At 42.8% G+C, this 23,476-nt stretch overlaps 1 protein-coding gene across 2 annotated transcripts in view; it reads right to left on the reverse strand.

Annotated features, from left to right (window-relative positions):
* Positions 1-23,476, reverse strand: part of LOC126466191 (ATP-dependent DNA helicase Q4) — a 153,453-nt gene that overhangs the window by 116,315 nt on the left and 13,662 nt on the right. For both annotated transcript variants that reach the window (XM_050096364.1, XM_050096365.1), the window contains 3 exons: positions 18,158-19,973; positions 14,057-14,193; positions 4,641-4,776 (listed from right to left, as the gene is read on the reverse strand). In XM_050096364.1, the coding sequence (XP_049952321.1) occupies positions 4,641-4,776; positions 14,057-14,193; positions 18,158-19,973 (2,089 nt within the window). The remainder of the gene's footprint in view (positions 1-4,640; positions 4,777-14,056; positions 14,194-18,157; positions 19,974-23,476) is intronic.

Genomic DNA, 23,476 nt, shown 5'->3' on the forward strand with positions numbered 1-23,476 from the left:
GTGGCCGGAAAATGTGTCTCTTGGAGACATAAGCACAAAGGGCACTCTCGTACAAGGAGCTGTAATTCGGCCACATGCGTCCTGAACCCATTCGGGTTCCACTGTAATATGGGAGCCAGTGATCAGGGGGGCTGAACTCTCACCCTGCCTCTGTGCTTTGGAGGTGAGCCCGTACTGGCCGGAGATTTATTCCTGGGGCGAGAAGATCGCCCCCGGTCGACGTCAATGTCCATCAGCTCCGATGACGACCCACGGGAGACGTCAGACAGTACGATGGCCTCGTCATCGGACCGACCCTGACTAGTCTCCGCAGGTGGCAAAACCTTCAGCTTCGGCGTCTTTGTCTTGGGGGGCTTAGAATGCAGAGCCTTGTCAACAGGTGGAGCATTACTGCCTGGGCAGAAGGCCCCATATGGGGAGAGGGAGGAAGTACCCCAATGTCAGCAACCACAGCCTTGTCCGACGTTGCGGGGAGAGCCGCAGGTTGCAAAACAACCGCAGCAGCACAAGTGCACTGGCAAACGCAGGTATTAGTGCTAACACTAGCAACCTCCGTTTGCGTAGCAACAGTGGCCATTTGTACCGGTTTTTTCAGAGCGGAAGCGAAAGATGTAGGAAACACAGGAGGTTGCATGGCCTTAAAGAGCTTCTTGGCCTCACCATAGGGGATGCGCTTAGATGCTTTAATCTCCTGTATCTTCCGTTCGTCGAGATAGATGGGGCAGACCCGGCTCCAGACAGGGTGACTCCTAGAGCAATTCACGCACTTCACAGGCGATGAACAATCAGCTCCTTCATGGGCAGGCTGACCACATTTACCACAAGTGGCTATCCCATTGCACCCCAACGTAGTATGCCCAAAGCGCTGACATTTAAAGCAGCGCATTGGGTTGGGGAAATATGGCCTTACTGGCAAACGTAAGAACCCCGCTTTAACATGCTCTGGGAGTCGTGGGCAACTGAACGTGAGAATAAACGAGTCAGATTTGACTAGGTCCCCATCGACTCGTTTCATAATATGCTGCACGTCAACAATACCTTCATCAGCCCATTCAGATTTTAACTCATCTGTGGGGATATCCACCAAGTCCCTACATGTCACAACACCCTTACTGTAGTTCAGAGTGGAGTGAAGCTCGGTCTCGATAGCGTACTCACCGAGACAGGTTGCTTTCCGAAGAGAAGCGACTTGACGGGAACTAGATGTCTCAACTAACAGAGTCCCATTGCGCAGTCGCTTCACAGATTTAAGTGTTCCTGCAATTCCCTCAAGACCCTTGTGGATGTAAAAGGGAGAAACCCTCTCAAAGCTACCCTCCTTACATTTAATAATCAAAAACACATTCTGATTATCAGCATGTGCTCTGTTACGACAGTCTGACAAATCTCGATCAACACTAGGTGATGGAGGACGTGCAGCACGAAGTCGCTTCTTCGACGGGGTGTGTTTTCCTACCAGTGGCCCACCCAAGCCACTGGTAGGGGGAAATGTAGAGGTCGAAGGGTCCATTGCGGTCCCACGAGCAGCTAGGGAACTAAAGGTCCGCCCAGACAGAGCCCCGCGTGCCTGAGTAAGCCTGATACAACTGGGGTGTGGCAGGTGCCCCAGAGGTTGCCCGCTTGCGACTGTTCCACCTCAACAGCCATGCATCTCATAGGCACGGAGCACACCGGAAGATTGAGGGGTTTTTATAGAGGTCGGCCTTCCTCGCAATCCAGGCGGTCAAGCCAAGATTACCATTCCCCGCAGCACACAACATTCCACCGCCGCGCCATACGGTGGTCGCTGAAGCATGTCCGGGGGTTACGGTGACAGGAGACTGGCGGCGCCGACCAGTCCCCAGCTCAGGACCCCGGGGTCGCCAAGCCCGTACTCAGCAAATGAATGCTGAGCCCCTGGGGGCGAGAGAATGCTACATCAACATCGATTGCACCCGTACCATATTTCTATACACCAGGAATCGCATGGCGACGACTTTGAGCGTCGTGTACAGTTGTGCCACTGGACACAAGAGAAATTACAAGACAATGACAGATTTTTTCACGCGTTCTATTTAGCGACAAAGCGTCATTCACCAACAGCGGTAACGTAAACTGGCATAATATGCATTATTGGCCAACGGAAAATCCACGATGGCTGCGACAAGTGGAACATCAGCGACCTCGACGGGTTAATGTATGGTGCAGCATTATGGGAGGAAGGATAATTGGCCCCCATTTTATTGATGGCACTCTAAATGTTGCAATGTATGCCGATTTCCTATGTAATGTCCTACCGATGTCATTACAAGATGTTTCACTGCATGACAGAATGGCGATGGACTTCCAACATGATGGATGTCCGGCACATAGCTCGCGTGCAGTTGAAGCGGTGTTGAATAGCATAATTCATGACAGGTGGATTGGTCGTCAAAGCACCATACCATGGCCCGCACCTTCACTGGATCTGATGTCCCCGGATTTCTTTCTATGGGGAAAGTTGAAGAATATTTGCTTTCGTGATCCACCGACAATGCCTGACAACATGCGTCAGCACATTGTCAATGCATGTGCGAACATTACGGAAGACGAACTACTCACTGTTGAGAGGAATGTCGTTACACTTGTAGTCAAATGCAGTGAGGCTGACAGACATCGTTTTGAGCATTTATTGCATTAATGTGGTATTTACAGGTAATCACGCTGTAACAGCAAGCATTCTCCAAAATGATAAGTTCACAAACGTACATGTATCACATTGGAACAACTGAAATAAAATGTTCAAACATACCTACGTTCTGTATTTTAATTTAAAAAAACCTACCTGTTACCAACTGTTCGTCTAAAATTGTGAGCCATATGTTTGTGACTATTACAGTGCCATCTATCAGAAAGCGAAAAAAGTGGTCCAACTAAAACATTCGTATTACTTTACGTACTACACGAATATGTAATAAAAAATGTGGGTCCCCATTTTAAAAAAATGCAGCTGATATCCGTTTGACCTATGGCAGCGCCATTTAGCGGGCCAACCACAGCACCATCTGGTTTCCCCCTTCAAGCTAGACAAGTTTCGTTCTTTGCAGTTTTTTCATTTGATGTTTATTTCATGAGATATTTGGCTCGGCCACGATCATTGCTCCCTCCTACGTGTGTCTTGTGAAGAGACCATGAGGATAAAATCAAGAGAGATTACAGCCCACACAGAGGCATACCGACAATCTTGCTTTCCACGAACAATATGAGACTGGAATAGAAGGGAGAATCGATAGAGGTACTCAAGGTACCCTCCACCACACACCGTCAGGTGGCTTGCGGAGTATGGATGTAGAGTGTCCAAAGTGTGTGCATTGGTACAGTGCAAAACTATGGTTTTATTTTATTGCATTGGTATAGTGCAAAATTATGTTTTTATTTTAGGATATTTGGTGCAAAACATCTTTGACTAAGAGAACATTGTACAGTAGGAACGAACAAAATGAGGACTTTTGTAAACCCTCATCGCCAGTTTTGATAAAGGCCTCATCATTACTGCTGTGGAGGCCGAATTGCCACTGCTGTTATGGTAGGCTGAGATTGTGAGTTCGTGAAACGGCTTCTGGTGCAGTACACTGCTAAGGTAACTTCTTCCTGCCACTATCACAAACATATGCCCAGGGTCAGGTAACAGGACAGAAGAACAAAGGTTCTAAAACACTTCAACAAATTAGTAGCAAAGTCACACGAGTAAGTTAAAAGGCTTTACTTATCTTTGTGACTAGTTAAATGATTTAGTCTGCAACATTTACATGATCTATAACCAAGTGGGCGGGAGTTGCTCTTCTATCTTCTGAATAGGCTTCTGTCCGTTGTCGTTCGGTCATTAGCAGATTGTACTCAGCCAGCAATTGGTTGAAGAGAAGTCAATATCTTCATCCTCAGTGCCGCCCTTAACACTCTTGGAGCTTGTGCAAGTGGGGAGTCCATGGCACTGGGGCCAGCTAGCATCTTTGTGGCTGTGGTGCTTTTTCCCTGGCCATATCTTGTTCGGACGACACAGCACTGACTTCATATTCAGAAGGAGTGAGTTTACTCTGTCTGGCCACCTTTGTTTTGATTTATTATTTCAGACAAATGTGGTCATGGGAGGCCACCTACTCTATCCTCATAAACATATATCCTGTATGTATGTATGTATAGCGGAGCTGTTTATTTTCGTTGTATTATAGTCATAAACCCTGTTTCATTGTGAAACAATTTCTGCATGAATCGTACATAAACGAAATATATAGAAAAGTACACCAAAGAATCTTTTGAAATGTGGTGCTACAGAAAAATGATGAAGATTACATTGGTAGGTCAAGTGCCAAATGAAAATATGTTGAATCAAACTGAAGAGAAAAGAAATTTATGGGACGGCTTCACTAAGAGAAGAAATATGGTGAATGGACACAAATTGAGCATCAAGAAACAGTTCTGTTGGTAATGGAGACATATGGGGTTAAAGTTGTACATAGAGGGTGAGGTTTGAATACAGTAAGCTGATGTGGAGTGGAGTAGCCATACAGATATGAAAAAACTTGCAAAAAATGTACTAGTGTGGAGAACTGTATCAAACAAGTCTTCAGACTAGCAACATACTATGGTATACAAACAAAACAAATACAATAACAAATACTTACCAACTACAGTTCCATCTTCTTTCAAATCATACAAAGGAGGCACAGTACATGAATTTACATTATTAAATAAGTTTAGCTCTTCTACAACAGCAGGTGGCAAATTACCAGCTGGATTCCCATCACTTATCTGCCCATCCTGTAAGAGATGAAAGCATAATTAAAATTGAGTATCAAGATACCATTTACTGCAGACCTTTAAGGACAGGAATATGAAAGGCCCACCCTCCTCCAAAGAAAAACACGAAAAACAAAACAAAACAAAATAAAAAAAATTATAAAGAACTAAGAGGTATTTGCTGTATCTCTAGCCTTCAATAGCAAGGTTGATATCCCGCAATGTTCACTGTTAAAAATGCCTCTGGCAGCCCAGTAAGAGCTATCAGTGGACCATCACAAGATGCCTGGCTACTACATCAAGGCAGAGATAAAACTTGGCACCATGTCACTGGAAGACACTTTGAATTGTGATTTGCTAAAATCTCTGCCTCACTTACGCTATTCCTGCATGACCTGAATGTTTACTGTATTTCAATTGTAATAACTTTTGGATTGCTGTTCTACGGATTACTGACAGATGTCTTGGCTGTCTGGATTGTCCTCTTGGTGTGTTTTACAATTTACAATGAGCAAGTGGGGACTGGACTTGTGAACTATCGAATGATTTCCATGTATCCATACTTTCCGTATAATAAAGAGTGTGCTGCGCTGAAGCAGGTGTAATATTGGTGATGAGGACTCAAACTTAAGAGTGTGTGTGAGGACTAGAGACTAAGTTCACTGATCATGGATACAGAATTCATGGGCTTGTGGCAGCAATGGCTACAAGTTCAAATCTAACACAGGCACGAAAAGAAGAACAACAAACACAACAGCTGCAACTTCAAAAGTAACACCAGGCATGACACGGAGAACAACAGCAACAACAGCTGAAACTTCAAATGTAATATTAGACAAGGTAAGTAGAGCTACAAAAGCAAATTCTGGAACAGCAGCAGCAGCAGCAACAGCAGCAGGAACAACAACAACAACTACAACAACAATTACTACTACTACTACTACTACTACTACTACTACTACTACAGCTAATCAAGTCAGAACAGCATCCTCCACCACCACCACCACCACCACCACCACCACCAATCAAGCCATAGAAAAGACAAAGCCTGAAACTCATGCTACAGACGTTTGTAGCTCCACTTCGCAGTGGGCAGCATAATCAATGTTGCTAAACTGAATGCCCTTCTGCTACTACCCCTCAAATACTATGTCTTCTACAAAAATTATGTCCTCTCAATAAACGTGAGTGTTTATATTTGTCTAAAATCCATAGGTCACTCTCTAAGCCTGTTGGCTGAGGATGACACAGTGTTCGGTTGGTACCACTGGGCTTCCCAAGGCCCTTTCGGATGGAATCACAGTCAGCTAAAGTTTTCTGCAGCATGTCACTACTTAGGAACTAGCCCAGTGTTAGTAGGACTGTGAGATGATCTCTAGTCCAAAACAGACCATCTACTGCAACAAGACATCCTCACACCCATCACTTCCAGTCAATGGACAACACCAGGTAGTGCTATGAAAATCACATGGCTCCCTAAGTGTCTTTAATGATTTTACATGAACTATAAATGAAGACTCAGAAAGTGAGGTCTATCAGATTCTATAAACAGAAGGGCTCATGTCAAGACTATCACCAACAGACAGTACTTCTGCAAAATTGATCTGTCTGAAGCATATTTAAAATTAGCACCAATTTATGATTAGCAACACTTCATTTAGATTGTACAGATAAACCACATTGCGTTTTATAATTGCTAGTGCACCTGTGATTTTCCAATAGGTTTTGGAGCAGATAATTCAGTCAGTTATCTAGATGACCTTTTAGTAAGCTGCGCTACAAGATAGCAATAATTAGCGAACTTGCATCTGCTGTTCCATGCACTAAAACAAAATCGATTGAGGTACAACCTATAAAAGTGTGAATTCTTTCAAGATCAAATGAAGTATTTTGGCAACATATTGAGTTGTGAAGAACTACAACCGACTCAGCAACATGTGGAAGCCCCAGGAAAAATCCAAGTGCCTACAAATTTAACTCCTCCATTTATTTCCCACCAAAATAAATTACTGAACAAAGTTTATACCAAATGCTGCCCAACAAATCTACTCAAGACTGGTACAAAATATGAACAGTCACAGCAGCGCCAGGAGGCTTTTCACAAATTAAAACAGTATCTAGAAGTTTGCTCCTTTTCTGACAACCTAATATCCATCAAAACATCTTACCCTTCTCAGCAAATAATCAACTCACTGTCTGATGACAACACATGCTAATGCCGATGTCCTATCCACACTATCTATGGAACCAGATCTCACATCTGACTCTCGAGAAACACTGTGCTTCCAACAGATATCTAACAAAAATCCATCCAAGAGTTACCTGCCACTGCACCTGTAATCGTGAAGGAATCAGCTAAGGCTACCAAACAAGCTACAAAACATGTTCACCAAGGTTGGCCAGAATGACTCCTACCCCATTCCTCTCCATAAATCTGCACATATTTTCCCCTAAAAATAGTACCCAGATGGTACAGTGAGGTGGCTTTTTTTGTGTGTGTGGGGGGGATGACATCAGACGATGACAACTGCCAGGTGGTCACTCTACTGCCACTGCATCAGTGTGTGTCATAGTTCCTGCATGCTGACCACTGAGGAATGACATGCATGAAGGAACAAGGTGGCATGCCTACTGCCCCACCATCACGCAGGACATTCGATAGGGCATCCACCTCATGCAAGATATGCATGTTGACTCTATCAGCACCTTTGCGATGGCTCAGTGCCTAACCAGCTCAGTAGTGCCCATGGGAACAAGACCATGTGGACTTCATCAACTCCTTCCTCAGGGAGATGTATCTCATCATCATACATTCATTTTCCAAGCTTTGTTATGTAGTTCAAATGTCAATGGGTAACTGTAAATGCCCTGTATGAACTACTGGCCACTGAAGAGGTTCCAGACACATTACCGAGCGAGGTGGCGCAGTGGTTAACACACTGGACTCGCATTCGGGAGGACGACGGTTCAATCCCGCGTCCGGCCATCCTGATTTAGGTTTTCCGTGATTTCCCTAAATCGCTCCAGGTAAATGCCGGGATGGTTCCTTTGAAAGGGCATGGCTGACTTCCTTCCCCGTCCTTCCCTAATCCGATGAGACCGATGACCTCGCTGTTTGGTCTCTTCCCCCCAAACAACCCCCCCCCCCCCCCCAGACACATTAATTTTGGACAACTGACCTCAATTTTTATCTGGTACATTTCAGCATTTCTGCTTTCAGAAAAGCATAATGCACCTGACGACAGCAATGTTCCAACCAACCAAGTGATTTCTCCACACCCTTAAGTTGCAGAAGCTGTCAGTCGCACCCAAGACTGGGATCCTGACCCAGTTCCTGGCCTCATAATACAGGACTACAGTGATACGGGGGCACACTCCTCACAAAGCAAACCAAGGGGAGATGTAACCATGTGAGGGTCGTCCGCTAACATCTGGTACAAGGAGAGTTGGAGGGCACATTTAGTGCGAAGGACCAAAAGGCAGGAGCAGTCCAGTAAAATATGGTTCACTGTGAGAGAGGCCCCACAAAGGGTGGTGCAGCTCATTACAGAGAAAAAAAACCATGGTTCAACCTGCTATGCACAATACGAAGACAGTGCATGATGGCAGATTCCTGTCAGAAGAGGCTGAGGGAAGAACATCACATGGTGGGAGTGCCTTTAATCACACACAGTTTATTAGACAGGGGAGTGCAGCACCCTTAAGTTGGCCAACAACTGAGTGAAAAAGAATTTGATGTGAAGCCGGTAATTGACTGCCGGAAGGGTCACAACAGCAAATATGTGGGAGGTAGGAGGTGTACGCTGTCCCCCCCCCCCCTTGCCCACCACCACCACCACCACCACCACCACCACCACACGACCAGACGATCAGCAAGCTCGTTACCCGGCTTATCAACGTGGCCAGGAACCCAAAGGAAATCAACTGAACAAATGGCACGGTAAAGATTGATGAGGAGGTCGTGGATGGCAGAGACCAAGCAGTGGCAGAAAAAACACCAAGTAAGAGTCTGAAGGCCACTCATTAAGTCTGTACATAATTAAACATGGGTGAGGGAGGACCATTTGATAAAGCTGAGTGCCTAGTAAATGGCCATCAATTCCTTGGTAAATACCCCACACATGGCAGGCAAGAGATGGTGTTCCACGCCAGCAGAGGATGTGAAGGTATATCCCATGTGATTGGTGGATTTAGAGTCATTGAAGTAGAAAATGAAAGCAGCTTGAAACTCTTGTAAAAGCATGTGGAACAAACAATGGAAAAACATCAGAGCTTGGAGGCTTTCGGACCCTGGTAGAGATCCAGCCAAATCCAGGGCTGAGAAACTAACCATAGGGTAAGAGGGACAGGAAGGGGGATTTGGGAGAGAAGGCAGGGAACAAGGCAAAGAAGGAAGATGCAAATCGCAGTGGAGATATTTTAGGTGGAAAGGGAAAGAGCGGATAGTGATGACATATGAATCCAGGAGCTGGGTGGGACCGCCAAACCAAAAGGACGGGGGATCACAGGTCAACGAGAAGACTATCGACAGAGCTAATGTGAAAGGCATTGGTGCCCAAATGGATACTGCAAGGGTGGACTAGGCCCAACAAGAGCAATGTGGAAGGGGCAGATGAGCCATAAACTTGACAGCCCTAGTCCAGACAGGACTGATAAAGGCACAGAAGAGTTGGACAATCCATGCTCCAAGAAGCACAGGCAAGGAAGCAAATGAAATCGAGTTTATGATAATAGCTACTCTTTATAAGGAATATATGGGGCAACCAAGCAACCTTGTTGTCAAAAACGAGACCCAGAAATGGAACTGGGTGACCACAGTCAGACGTTGGGCATTGAGGTAAAGCTGTGGGCCGGTATGGACTGTAGTAAAGCAATATAAATGCACCACCTACAATTCAAGGGGGGAGAATTGAAAACCATATGAGAGAATCCAAATGGCATCCTGGAGCTGCTGCTCTGCACAGGCCACCGAGTGGGGACTAATCCTGTTACAGAACTCAACCAAATACAGAATGGGGTTGACCAACAGCCTGACAGAGGCCACGAGCCCAGTAATAGTGATGAGGGAAAGAATGACACTTAGCAGAGAATCTTGTGAAACGTGGAATATTGTGTCTGCTGAGAGATGACAACAGAGTCAACATGAAGTCAGAACAACCGGTGGGACAGGAACCACCAAACAAAAATTGGGAAGGGGCCCCGAAGACTGCACTCAGGGAGTGTAAGTAAGATGTGATGGCACCAAGCAATGTATTAGGGATTACAAAGATCAAAGAAAACTGCAACAACATGACTTCACTGAGAAAAGGCCTGCTGAATTGTGGTTTCCAACCTAAGCAGATGATACATCAGAGATCATTCCTCCCAAAGGCTTCGATGGCAAGGAGGACCCACCATAGCCAAGTAGCCACTTGCAGAGGACTTGGGTCAGACTGACCGGCCAGTAACTATCAAGGGACGACGGATCTTTACTGGGCTTAAGGACAGGAACCAAAATACTTTCTCTCCATCGAGAGGGCAAAACACCTCAGAGCCACATACAGTTGAATATCCACAGGAGATATTGTCATTGTGGAGGACTGAAGTGTTGAAATGATTAATAATGGATGGAATTGGGGTCAGGGGTTGAATCCTGGGAAGAGGAAACAGTTTCCATTCAGTAAAAGGTTCGTTGTAGGATTCCACCCAACAAGGCTAAGACATAAGTGGGAAGTTCCAGGCCACAGATTCCAGAGGAGGCAGGTGACCAGACACCAATGGATCCATACGAAGACCACCTGGGATAACACGGCTTGGAAGGGGAGACAGCAGCCATTAGCAGCCTTGGAAGGTGCACAGTGCAGCCCACACCCATGGTGATGAGATAGATAAATCTAAGGAAGAGAGAAAGAGTTTCCAACACACCCACTCACTCCGTTTGATTAAATAACAGGCTTTGGTGTAAAGATGTTTAAAGATAATAAGACCAGCAGAGGACAGGTGCCATATTCTTAGGCTCAACAGCACTCACAGATGGTGATAGCAATGGAGAGAACAGAAAGAGGGGTCGATGGATGTTAATGACCCAGTAGCAGTAGAGAAGTATGTTTGAGTACTCATGTTGAGGATGCACAACTCGTGAGACGTCATGAGGCCCTCCAAAACCCAATCCCAAGGGGAAGTATTGGTAGAGCCCCACCAAGACACGATGAGCACTGAAGTCTTCCAGGAGGAGGAATGGTCATGGGAGTTGTGCGGATCCGTGAAAGCCTCAGAGTCTAGTGCATATTGCGGAGGTAAATACAGTGAGCAAACAATGATCCTTCAACACACATGAATTTGAACTGCAACTGTTTGCAGGTCAGTAGCCAAGGGGAGGGCAGAGGAGTGGTGCACTTTAGTGACAAACATTGTGACACCTCCCTTGGTCCTTTCCCCCTATAGGTCATCCTTGTGGTATAGCGTATATCCCTGTAGCACAGGGACATCTATATCTTTAAAATGTGTTTCTTGTAAACAAAAGCATGAGGGACATGCCTGTGCTAGGAGTTCCAGTTCCTCCACACGAGTCCTGAAACCATTCATGTTCCACTGTAGTATGGAAGCCATGTCATCAGCACGGTTTTAATTTTAATCTTTGCACCAGAGAGGTGAAGCACTTGAAAAGCGAAGGGGACTGGAGGACTCCCTAGATCCAAGGCATCTAACTCCTTGATATCTTCCTCATTAGTCAGACAGGATAGAATGACGTCTAACGGCACTCAGGACAGATTTTGACCCAAAAGTCGTGAGCCTTTCCCTGCAGCCTATCCCTTTGAGGATGAGGGGGAAAGTGGTCATTGAGAGGCACTCTGCTTTTCTTGTACCTTCTGGATGCTCGCTGCAGAAATGTTGTTCGTCTTTCCTAGTGCAGCTGCCTGGATTGCTTTGTCCTTACTCTTTTTCCCTTGACATGTACACATGCAAGAATAAGTGCATGTGGTGGATACTGGTACACTAGGCATCGTCTGTGTCGAAGTGTCCGCCTTGAGAATAGGTTTCTGCACCATGGAATATTCTCTTTTGGCTGCGGCATAGGGGTCCACTTGGTCACCTTTATCACCCGTATTTTACGTTATTCAGCAAAAACAGGGCAGTCTCAGCTCCAGCCTGGGTGGTTCCCACAGCAGTTGATGCAGATCTCTGGAGATGGGCAGTCAGTCCCAGTGTCATGAGCAGCTTTTCCACAGTTCCTGCAGACCACTTCACCTCCACAACTCATAGCTGCATGGCCAAAATGCAGGCATTTATAGCAATGCATAGAATTTGGAATGTAAGGTCGAACATTAAGTCGAAGGAACCCCACCGTAAGATGTTCAGGCAGTGTCGAAGGATTGAATGTGACAACAAAAGTGGCAGCTTTTTCAGTTGCTCCATTATTCCTGTACGTTCGTTGCTCCACATTGACTATTCCTTGGGATGCCCATTCTTGGTTCAGTTCTGCTATGTTCATGTCCATGATATCTTGGCATGTGATAACGCTCTTACTGGAGATGAGAAAGGTGTGCATCTCAACAATGATACCATAGTCACCCACTTTCTGTGATTTCTTAAGAAGGTCTACCTGCTTTGACCTGTTAATTTTGACCAACAATGAGCCATTACGCAATTGTTTTATAGATTTTTAATGTTCCAGCAAGGCCTTCCACACCCTTATGGATAAAAAAGGGGAACACCTTTTTCAAATGTCCCCTCCTTCCTCTTTATAACCAGAAACACATTGTTATTCATGACCACATGAGCACTGTTACTGCAGTCCAAAGTTTTCTTATTATCAGGAGAACTAGCCTCTCTCATTCTTCTGGATGAATACATTGTTATTCATGACCACATGAGCACTATTACTGCAGTCCAAAGTTTTCTTATTATCAGGAGGACTAGCCTCTCTCATTCTTCTGGATGAATGGATGGGAATACTCCCAGGCGGTACACCCTTCCCGCTGGGAGGAGAAGAAGATAGGGTTCCATCTTGGTCCCACAAGCAGCTAGGTAAATAAGGGTCCACTCAGACAGAGCCCCGCTTGCCTGAGTAAGCCTTATACAACTGTATGTGGTTTTCTGATTTTGAGGTGTTCTGTTTATCCTGTGGAGCATGTGTGTGAAACTGGCATATTTATGCACTGTTGGGTGGCTGGATGAGCTGTGGATAACAGTGCTTGTGGATGTGGGTTTTCTGTAGATGAAGAATTCATGTTGGTGGTTGTTCCTAGTGATTGTGAGATCCAAAACATTTAGTTTCTTGTTTGTTTTTCTTTTTTTCCTATTTCCATATGTCATCCACATATCAGTACCAGTAGATTATTTTGTACCCACCTTGTTTAACAATGTTATTGACTATTGTGGTCTCTATATGGTCCAAGAAAATGTTGCCTACGGTTCCACTGACCAAGGACACAAAACAAAAAGCAACCACACGCAAAACAACCGCTTCCCCATCACACACAGAGACATAAATAGGGCACAGAAGTCATCATAATTCCCGCTCCAGTTTTCATGGCCTTTTCGCAACATGCGATACACCTCTCAAGGCGTGCGCAAACAGCAAGATGGCGTAATGTTCTCGGTCATAAGCAAAGTGCGGAAGTTTTGTTTTTCTGTATACAGAATCAGCTAAATGCCATCCATCGAACGTGACAACACGAATAACTCATTAATAGCCCAGTACACTCCAAAACTGGATTCCACTACACTACCGCAACCCCAAGTGAATATTGCCGACATGCTAAGTTCACCTTTTAGTATTTGTTTACTAACAGCCATTCACACAGCTGCAGATGACATGATGTACACTGACAAAAAACGGCAACAGAAAAAAGCACAGAAAATATGCCACAAACAGTGAGAATAATTCTTAAACACATTCCATAACATACAATAAATAAGATAGTATGAAAGTATCTGCAGAAAACTATACGTCAAAAACCGAACAGTAAAAACGTAAAAATTTGTTACTGTGTTTTATATAACTGTGCTATTTTTCTGCATGTTTTAGATTTTAAAAAACTCACTGATGATGGTGATATTTGTCACCAAAACTAGTCCGGGAAAATAAATAAGTAAACAAACAACAAGGTGCTTTGCATCAAGGACGACTCAATTTCTGATACTGCTGACAAAGAAACACTCTGACAAGTTTTTATTTGCAAAGGAAATCTAAAATATTGTGGGTAGTTCCTACTGAATACACACAGAAATAATAAATAAAATGCTGCATGACATAATTTAAGTCATTGTACTGAAAATCAAAGCAAAAACTGACAAAAATGTCACAATAGGTACTTGCCTCAGTGAAATTGTAAATGTCTGCCCTCCTCCTGTTACTATACTCTGGTTTTTCAGCCATTGCCGCTGCTTCATCAATAGTGGGGAATGGGCTGTCATCATCAGCATCAATATCATCTAATGGCAAAAGCTTGTCTCCTGCAAAATGCCAAGAAATTGGAGTTTTTCAACAATTATTTACAAGTATCTGCAAGCTACTTCTCTAACTTCAAGGTAAAATTATTGTTTGATTCACACAACGGAGCTGCAATAAAATTTTTTTCTCAACAGGCTGTGAGAATATGACATTGACAACATTAAACAAACTTAAACTTTAGTCAATATGAAATTCTGAGAAAACAATAATCATCATGAAAACTTTCACCAAAGCAAAATGACAATTACAAGAACTTGCTACCAAATAGCAGCAGAGAGAAGCACATGCAAACAGATTACAGGAAACAGATCAAGTTAGAGAAAAATCATGAGTGTCATTAAGGATCCTGGGAAACAAAATGAGAGACAAAACAATGAAAACCCTTCAACAGATTAAAACAAATAAATAATTAAAAAAAAACGACACAACTCAAAGTTGGAACCTTTTATATGTGGGCACCTGACAACACAGCAAATAAAACGTACTTGACAGGCATGAGAGGGGGGGTGGGGGGTGGGGGGGGGGGGGGGTGGGGGGGGGGGAAGAAAGAATAAACAAATAGCAAATAAAAAGCACCAAAGAAAGGAAAGACGGAAGAATCCACTGGTGTTAACAGGAAACAGTGATGGAAAGGGAAAGCGGAAGAAAACAATGTCCATGTCAATGCAAAGGCACAGAAAGTCAAGCGAGTTCACCGAGTAGACAGTCGGAAATTTAAAGAATGTCAGGAATATAACAGGTGCTGTAGAGAAACTTTACACGTGTGAATTCATTTTCTTCAGATGCTGGAGGAAGAAATGAAATGAGTATACGGCATTGTTGGCCGGGAGGCCCCATCTCGGAAGTTCGGCCACCAAGTGCAAGTCTTACTTCAGTCGATGCCACACTGGGCGACTTGCGTGCCAGTGATGAGGATGAAATGATGATGAGGACAACACAACACCCAGTCCATGAGCTGAGAAAATCTCCAACTCAGCTGGGAATCGAACCCGGGCCCGCTGCATGGGAGGCAAGCAAGTAACCACTCAGGCGGATGTTGGAGGAAGAATTTTAACTGCACAAAAAGCAAAACAATCATCAAGGTTATGGTCAGCATCACAGAACATACTCAGTGGTTCAGTATTGAGATTTAAAAGCACAGGAATACTGTGTATGTCTACAAAACCTGAATAATGGCTTACTTTTCAACACATAAATGTATGAAGTCAAGGTAAAAAATACTCAGCCTGTCTGTGAGACTGGATTTTTAGGCCCAAAATATACTTGCTCTTGAAGTAGTCTTCTTTTATATCCACAAATTTGCTCATGGTCTTTACAGGGTATGAATTCCATGACAAGTCTTGTTCTAAAATGTGTCTGAAGTAACCAACCGCAGATGTGATATCCTTGGTCATAACTTTCTTTGTGGAAGTCAGAGGTGTCAAATGTCATGGATAAGAAGAAAGTTCCTCAAGAAACCACTTCAAATGCCTTTGTTTTCCCACTGTCAAAGTACTTCGCTGTCAATAACATGACATTTTCCATTTTGCAATTTTTCCATCCTTTCACTTAGGATTTTAGGCCAGAAGACTTTCACAGGATTTGCCAGTTGTTGATTTACACTTTGCAAAGTTATAAATGAGAAGAAAGTAAACTACAAGAATCAGCATACTGGAAGATGAATCCTTGCACGATTCACAGATGTTGTTGGTCGTTACTTTTCTGATGTACAAGTACAGAACTGCCATCCTCTTTTGCATATCTGCCCATCAAAGATGAAATAATTACTGAAGAGTATAGAACAGACAAGACCAAAGGGAAAGTATATTATCAGATTTGTTTCCCGTGGTGTTTGACTGGTCCGTGGCAGAGCAACCATACAGAATGGAAATGTCTTTATGAAGGGAGGTGACATCTCTAGTGCCTAGCAATGTGTGAGGTGGAAAAAGAGCAGATATATTTCACATATTATTAGCGAATACTGTTTTCAGCATGTGTTGGCAGCTCTTGAACAACACACTGTCCATGTTGATAAGCCAGAGCTAACAGACATTTTTTCCTCTAACTTTATTTCAAACATAAAACAGAAAGTCAACACTGCCAGGAAAAAAAATTGAAACACCAAGGAGGAGCTGTGTGACATAAATGAAAACTGGTAGGTGTGTTTCTACTATTCAAGTTTTGTATCAGTCGAATGCGAGTGGCCCTATGAGGATGCAGAGCAGGTTTGCTTAAAATACATGCAGTGACAGTCATGAGTGTTAGTTACCTTTGAGATTGAACATGGTGAGCTGATCTTAGTCAAGAATGCCTTTAAGATGACAAAGATGCCTTACTGAGTTTGAACGAGATCATGTAATAGGGCTATGAGATGCTGGACATTCCTTCCCATAGGCGATAATGAGGTTTGTGTCCTCAGCTGAGGGCCTCCCTTGGCATTTGTCAGTATTATTGAGGGCAATGGATCCACGAAGCACAGAAGTACATGAACTACACGTTACTAACCATCACCACTTTATGCTAATAATAATGTGCTCACTATGCCAATCCATCATAACTGTGTCTGACGTCTTACCGAGAACAAATACAAATTTATCAAGAGTCCATTGTGGGGCGGAAAAGACATAAATTCCATCTCGAAATCCCACCCATTGGAAACAGTTCTGCCCAAGCAGGCGCACAATGACGTGACACAGCTACCGAGTGCATGGAGGTGCTCTGTGGCCAGCATATACTGACACCGCAGTTCGTCAACATTCCACGATAACACCAGCTCACATTCGTACTCACATGTGGTGGCTGGGTCCAAGCCTGTGATCCGTACATTCTGTGATATTGCACAGAGACTTTGCAGGAATGTAGCCACTGTTTACGATTGCTTGTAGCGAGAATGTATGGTCACAAGAAGACTGGACTCTGGACGGCCACATGGCATTACTGAGGGGGAAGACCATTCTGTTCAGCGTATGGCTTTCGTGCATCGTACTGCATCTGCAACAGCACTCTGAGAAGCAGTTTGCACCACAGTGACACAACAAACTGTTACAAATTGGTTACTTCAAGGACACCTATAAGCCAGACATCCTGAAGCATGCATTTCAAAGACCCCAAACCACAGCCATTTGCGACTTCAGTAGTGTCAAGTGAGAGCTCACTGGAGGACAGTGTGGAGGTCTGTTGTGTTTTGTGATGAAAGCTGGTTCTCTCTCAGTGCCAGTGACGGCCGTGTGTTTGTTAGGAGAAGACCAGTTGAGGGCCTGCAATCAACCTGTCTACATACTAGACAAAGTGGACCCACACATGGAGTTACGGTCTGGGGTGTGAATTCATATGACAACATGTGACACTGTGTTATCCCGTGCACTGGGACCGCAAATTTGTACATCAGTCTGGTGATACGACCTGTTGTGCTGCAATTCATGAACAGCATTCCAGGGGATGTTTTCCAACAGGACAACACTCACCCATATACCACTGTTGTAACACAATATGTTCTATAGAGTGGCTACATGTTGCCTTGGCTTGCTCAATCATCAGATGTCTCCAGTTGAGCGCATATGGGACATCGTTGGATAACAACTCCAGCATCACCCACAAACAGCATTAACTGTATCTGTGTTGACCAACCAAGTGCAACAGCATGAAATCCATCCCACAAACTGACATCCAGCACCTGTGCAACACAAGCAAGCATATCTGCTTGCTTGCATTTAACATTCTAGCAGTAAAACAGGTTATTAATGTAACAGCATTTCACATTTGCAATGGCTTATCTCGCATTTACATTAACCTGTGATCTTTCAGTGTTACTTAAATACATTACCTACATACATACATAGAATTTCACTACTCTACATTAATCATTTCTTGGTGACGTTATTTTTTTGTGTCAATTTATTTGTCATAGACTTCTGTTAAATTCTAAAAATATGTTATGTACTTAAGAAAATGTGACCAACATACTGATGATAATATATTTTAACATACCTTTACTATTGTTACAGTTCCTTGCAAAATGACCAACGTCTCCACACTTGAAGCAGGTGGAAAGAGATGAACCACTATAATCATTATTACTGGCATTTGCCTTCTTCTTTTTCTTCCATTCCATCTTCTTATACTTCACAAAATTCATTGTCTTCTTTCCTCGAACATATACTTTTTTCTTTATGTTTATCTTTACAAAGTTTTCATTTCCTTTCCCAGAGACAATTTTATTTTCAAACTGCTCTTTCTTACTGCATGTTTTAGTACCCTTTTTTGATTGTGAAGGGGCACTATCTCTGGCAACAATACTGCTAGCAATAGCATCAATATCAATCTCTTTAACATTATTTACTGATTTCCGAGTTTCTGAGTCTTTTCTCTCACTCCCAGTACTTTTAGAACTTTGGTTAGTTTTATGAACATCCACTGAATCTGAAAAATGTTTACTCTGAATGCTCAATTCTATATTTTTTGGCACCCCACAGTCTGAGATTTTCGAGCTCTCCACTTCAGGTTGTATCATATTTCCCACATAGTTCCCTTCCTGACATCTATCACGCAGTCCAAAATGAACCTCTGTTCCTGTGAGTTGCGAATCATCTGCATTTGTAACACATGAGGCCAAACTACTGATTTGATTAACCACAGAATTGCAACTGGAAATCAAATCATTCTCCAGCCTCATTTTCTTCACTGCTCTTGATTCAGTAATGGACACATCAACAGCATCTGACCTTTTAATGCTAGATGAAAATTTTCTCTTGGAAATTAGCTTCCTTTTGCGCTTGATCCCCGTCTCATCTTCAGATTCACTGTTGTAGACAACATCCTCATCACTGTAAAATGCCTGACTGTGGGCATTTATGGAATTGCTGATACACATTTCTTGGAACTCTGGTGGAGAACAATTTGTTAAACCAACTATCCTAGTATCTTCTGAAGATGAAGAGTTCTCACAATCCTGGGAGCTGAGATTTGACACACCACTATCATAATCAGTATGTCTTTCCACCCAACCTTTGTCAAGTTTCCTTTCGGACACTAACACAGGTTTCATACTGCCTGTTTCCATGAGAGCTTTGTTTATTATGTTTGTGGCTTGGCAATTAATTGGAAGGGTTCCAGTTACTATTCTGTACCTGCATTCTTCAACATTTTGTAAAGCTGGTGTCCTACAGTCAATGCTCAATGAATTTTCATGTACACGGGTGTCTGGATTCCCTGCAGCCACAACAACAGGTTCCTTATTTTCTTGGTCCTCCATTACTGAGTCACTTAGCTTGCAAGCTGCAATTGATTTGCGTTGTGAGAGCGATTTTCTAGGATTGCGTTTCGAAAATTTTGAACCAGAAAAAAGTTTCTCTGAGAGTACAAATGAAGAGGAACGTTTTAATGAAGGTTTTGTACTTATCTGTCCGATATTAATGGATTGATTTTGAGATTTATTAAGATGTGCACCCCACACAGTCTCAGTATTGCATACAAAGCCCGTGTCAAAAGAGGCTGAACCACATTTTTCCTCTGACAAAGTTTTCTTTTTCTCTGAATCATCATTTTCATTTTGAATGTCCTTAAGAGCAGGTCTGAATACCTTGTGCTTTTCATCAGAAATAAGAGACTTTACGGAACACTTGGGAATGTCAAACTCCGCTATAGGCAGCGTGGTCTCTAAGCTGCTGTCACATGACAACGACACAGAGTTTTCAATATCATCTGAAAATGATTCTCTTAAAGATTCTTCTAGAGCTAGAGTCTTTAGTTTGTAATATATCTTGTATGCATCTCTTACATGTGTTGGTGCTAATTTGATGTCTGCCTGCAACAACAAAATATTGAATTATTAGTTACAAAGTAATAAATAAAATATCTTCATCTACATTAGACATCTCATTTTAACAAGAGTGCATATTCTGTACTGTAACATTAAGTAATAAATAACATTACGCTACCTTAGTATGAATTATTCCACAAGAAGAAAAACATGTGGGATCTTGATTGTCTATTTAAGAATACTACCCAGACTAGTGTTCACTGCCTCTAAACTCCCTAGTCCTCAAACAACAGCCACAATATCGTTTTTCAAATGACATCATTTACTTTCAGATTTGATACCGGTGTATACTGAGTGTCCCTCCCTACAAGTCGAGCACATTTTCTCTGATGTTTGGCAGACATTTCCAATTTCGTATTAGCAATGTGTAGCAAAACTCAGCCTAAACAAATATTGGTCATCAAATCTTTTGTGCAACGTCCTTTGTCAATGGGAAGTGTTGGTTTGTTTCCTGTTACTAACAAAATTATTTAACAGGTGCAGTAAAAAATGAAGTGTAACCATTACTCCAACGATGACTCCGCCCTGGTCCACGCTAACTGCTGCATAGTCACAGCTGGAGTGCTGTTTATTCTGTCTTTTACCGGCCTTGTTAATACACATCAATAAAATGAATATCATACTGGACTGAACTGGGTCTGCTCTACTGAATGGATACACAAAATTACATTTTAAAAATAATTTTGTTTGTAATGGGAAACAAACTGACACTTTCTGTTGACACTGGGTGTCGCATGACAGATGGATAAGCAGAATTCGTTTAAGCTGATTCCAGCTACACGCTGCAAATACAAAATTGCAGATATCTGCCAAAACACCAGAGAAAATATACCTGACAACCCTTATAAGCAACACCCCCCTGTATATCATAATAATGCATGCCTTCTGCAGATCCGCCAGCTTACAATTCAGGTACATAATGTGTTCAGGCATTCGTTTCTGTATTATAGTGTCGTGAAATACGGGGTGGAAGTTTCTCTCTCCACAACACTCCCCCCCCCCTCAAACTCACCAAAATGAGTCAAAGAAAATCTGAGAGGAATTTTGGAGTTAATGTTCTGACTGTGTACAATCATATAATTTTCGATTAAAAATGTCAAAAGTACAGCTACATTAAAATTATCCTGTGGTTGGGTGAATTGGAGTATGTCTCTTTTGTTTCAATATGATTATTTGTACTAAACTAAAATCTCATGGCTGGCCGGTGTGGCCAAACAGTTCTAGGTGCTTCAGTCTGGAACTGCGCGACTGCTACGGTTGCAGGTTCGAATCCTGCCTCAGGCATGGATGTGTGTGATGTCCTTAAGTTAGTTAGGTTTAGGTAATTCTAAGTTCTAGGGAACTGATGACCTCAGAAGTTAAGTCCCATAGTGCTCAGAGCCATTTGAACCATTTTAACATCTTATAGAATAACACAATTTGTTCAGAAATTCTGAAACAGGTAATTTTACCAAGATAATAGGAGTAGAACAATTAGTATAACTTTGAGAGGCAGTGAAGGTACATGTCATGCAATGTGTGAACTGCAAATGAGCAAGAACACAGTTGAAGAATGAGTTACAAATGTGTGGGCCAGTACCTGAGTCAACTTATTGATAAGATAACAATAATCAGTACTACCCTTGAAAATGTGAACACTGTCTATCTTGGCTTTAACAATCTCTATTAACAAGTATTAACTTACTGGTTTAATTTCTTCATACAACATAGATGGGCCTATAAGAGATTTGCATATGTACAAAATATCACAATTACTTAAACAAAACGTTTTCAATTCCTTTGTGCAGCAACTGCTGCTCATTCACTTTAAAAATTAGCCATAATCATGATAAACATTATGAGGTGTGATCTGCTTTCGCATTAGCATTCACGACTGATTTGATTTATTCATCCAGAAACCATCTAACAATGATACAAGATTTGTCATTGTAATACAATGAAAATAAATAGCACAAAATACACACACACACACACACACACACACACACACACACACACACACACACACAGAGAGAGAGAGAGAGAGAGAGAGAGAGAGAGAGAGAGAGCGAGAGAGAGAGAGAGAGAATACATAAATACGATTTTATGAGAATAGGACAAGTAATCAACTGCGGCCTTCATGAAGGAACCATCCCCGCATTTGCCTGAAATGATTTAGAAAAACCAAGGAAAATCTAAATCAGGATGGCTGGGCAGAGAAAACTTCACTCTCCCAAATGTAAGGTCTGTGTCTTAACAACTGAACAGCCTAATTTGGTTTGTTCTTCTTGCAACATGTTCTTTGATTTGCTCACAGTTTCCACCAGATATATTAGGAAAATATCTATTCATAGATACAAATGAAATTTATACATGTAAAGGGTGAAGGCAAGGAGGGGCCTGACCATATGGGAGGTTTGATCCATGTCTGGATCTGCCAACAAATGCTTAACAATGATCAAGAGTTACACTGGAACCCAGCCATGCCTCTGTTGACAGTTACGAGTGGAAAATGCAAGTTTTGCCCATGATGCACACTTTTTTTGTTTCTTCACTAATTTTGTATTGTGTCTCCCTTTGTAGGGTACTGATTGAAACACAGTAGGCCTACCACATGAACATACAAATTTTTATTTGACAAGTAATTTCATTGGATATGCTGACCTAAACATCCACTTCTACACCTACATCCATAGTCTGCAAACTATTGTGAAGAGCATGACATAGGGCACTTTCAATTGTACAATTTATTACGGCTTCTTCCTGTTCCATTCATGTACGGGGCATGTGAAGAATGACTATTTAGATGCCACTATGCACACTGTAATTAATCTAATTTTATCCTATCAATCCCTACATGAGCATTATGTAGGGGATTGTAGAGTCCTAGAGCATTTGAATCCACTTTTTCATACTCAGTCAGCAGGCTTTCTTAAGACAGTTTGCTTTTATCTTCATTAGTCTACCAGTTCCGTTCTGTCAATATCTCTACAACATACTCCCATGGGTCAAACAAACCTGTGACCATTCATGCTGCCTTCTCTGTATATATTCAATATCCTCTGCTAGTTATATTTGGTTTGGTCTCACATTAAAACTCCTCCCGAACAGGCCATGAAGGCCCAACAGCACCGACTGGCCGCCATGTCATCCTCAGCCCAGAGGCGTCACCAGACGCAGATATGGAGGGACATATGGTCAGCACACCACTCTCCCTGTCGTACGTCGGTTTCTGAGACTGGAGCCGCTACTTCTCAATCAAGTAGCTCCTCAGTTTGCCTCACAAGGCTAAGTGCACCCCGCTTGCCAACAGCACTCAGCAGACTGGAAGGTGACCCATTTAAATGCTATCCCAGCTCAGCAGTGCTTAACTTCGGCGATCTGACGGGAATTGGTGTTACAACTGCAGCAAGGCCGTTGGCTTTGGGTCCCACATACTTCAGCAATATTCTAGGAAGTGTCATATAAGTGATTTGTAAGCAATCTTCTTTGTTAACTGATTACACTTC

Source organism: Schistocerca serialis, chromosome 1, assembly GCF_023864345.2.
Source record: "Schistocerca serialis cubense isolate TAMUIC-IGC-003099 chromosome 1, iqSchSeri2.2, whole genome shotgun sequence".
Taxonomy (NCBI): domain Eukaryota; kingdom Metazoa; phylum Arthropoda; class Insecta; order Orthoptera; family Acrididae; genus Schistocerca; species Schistocerca serialis.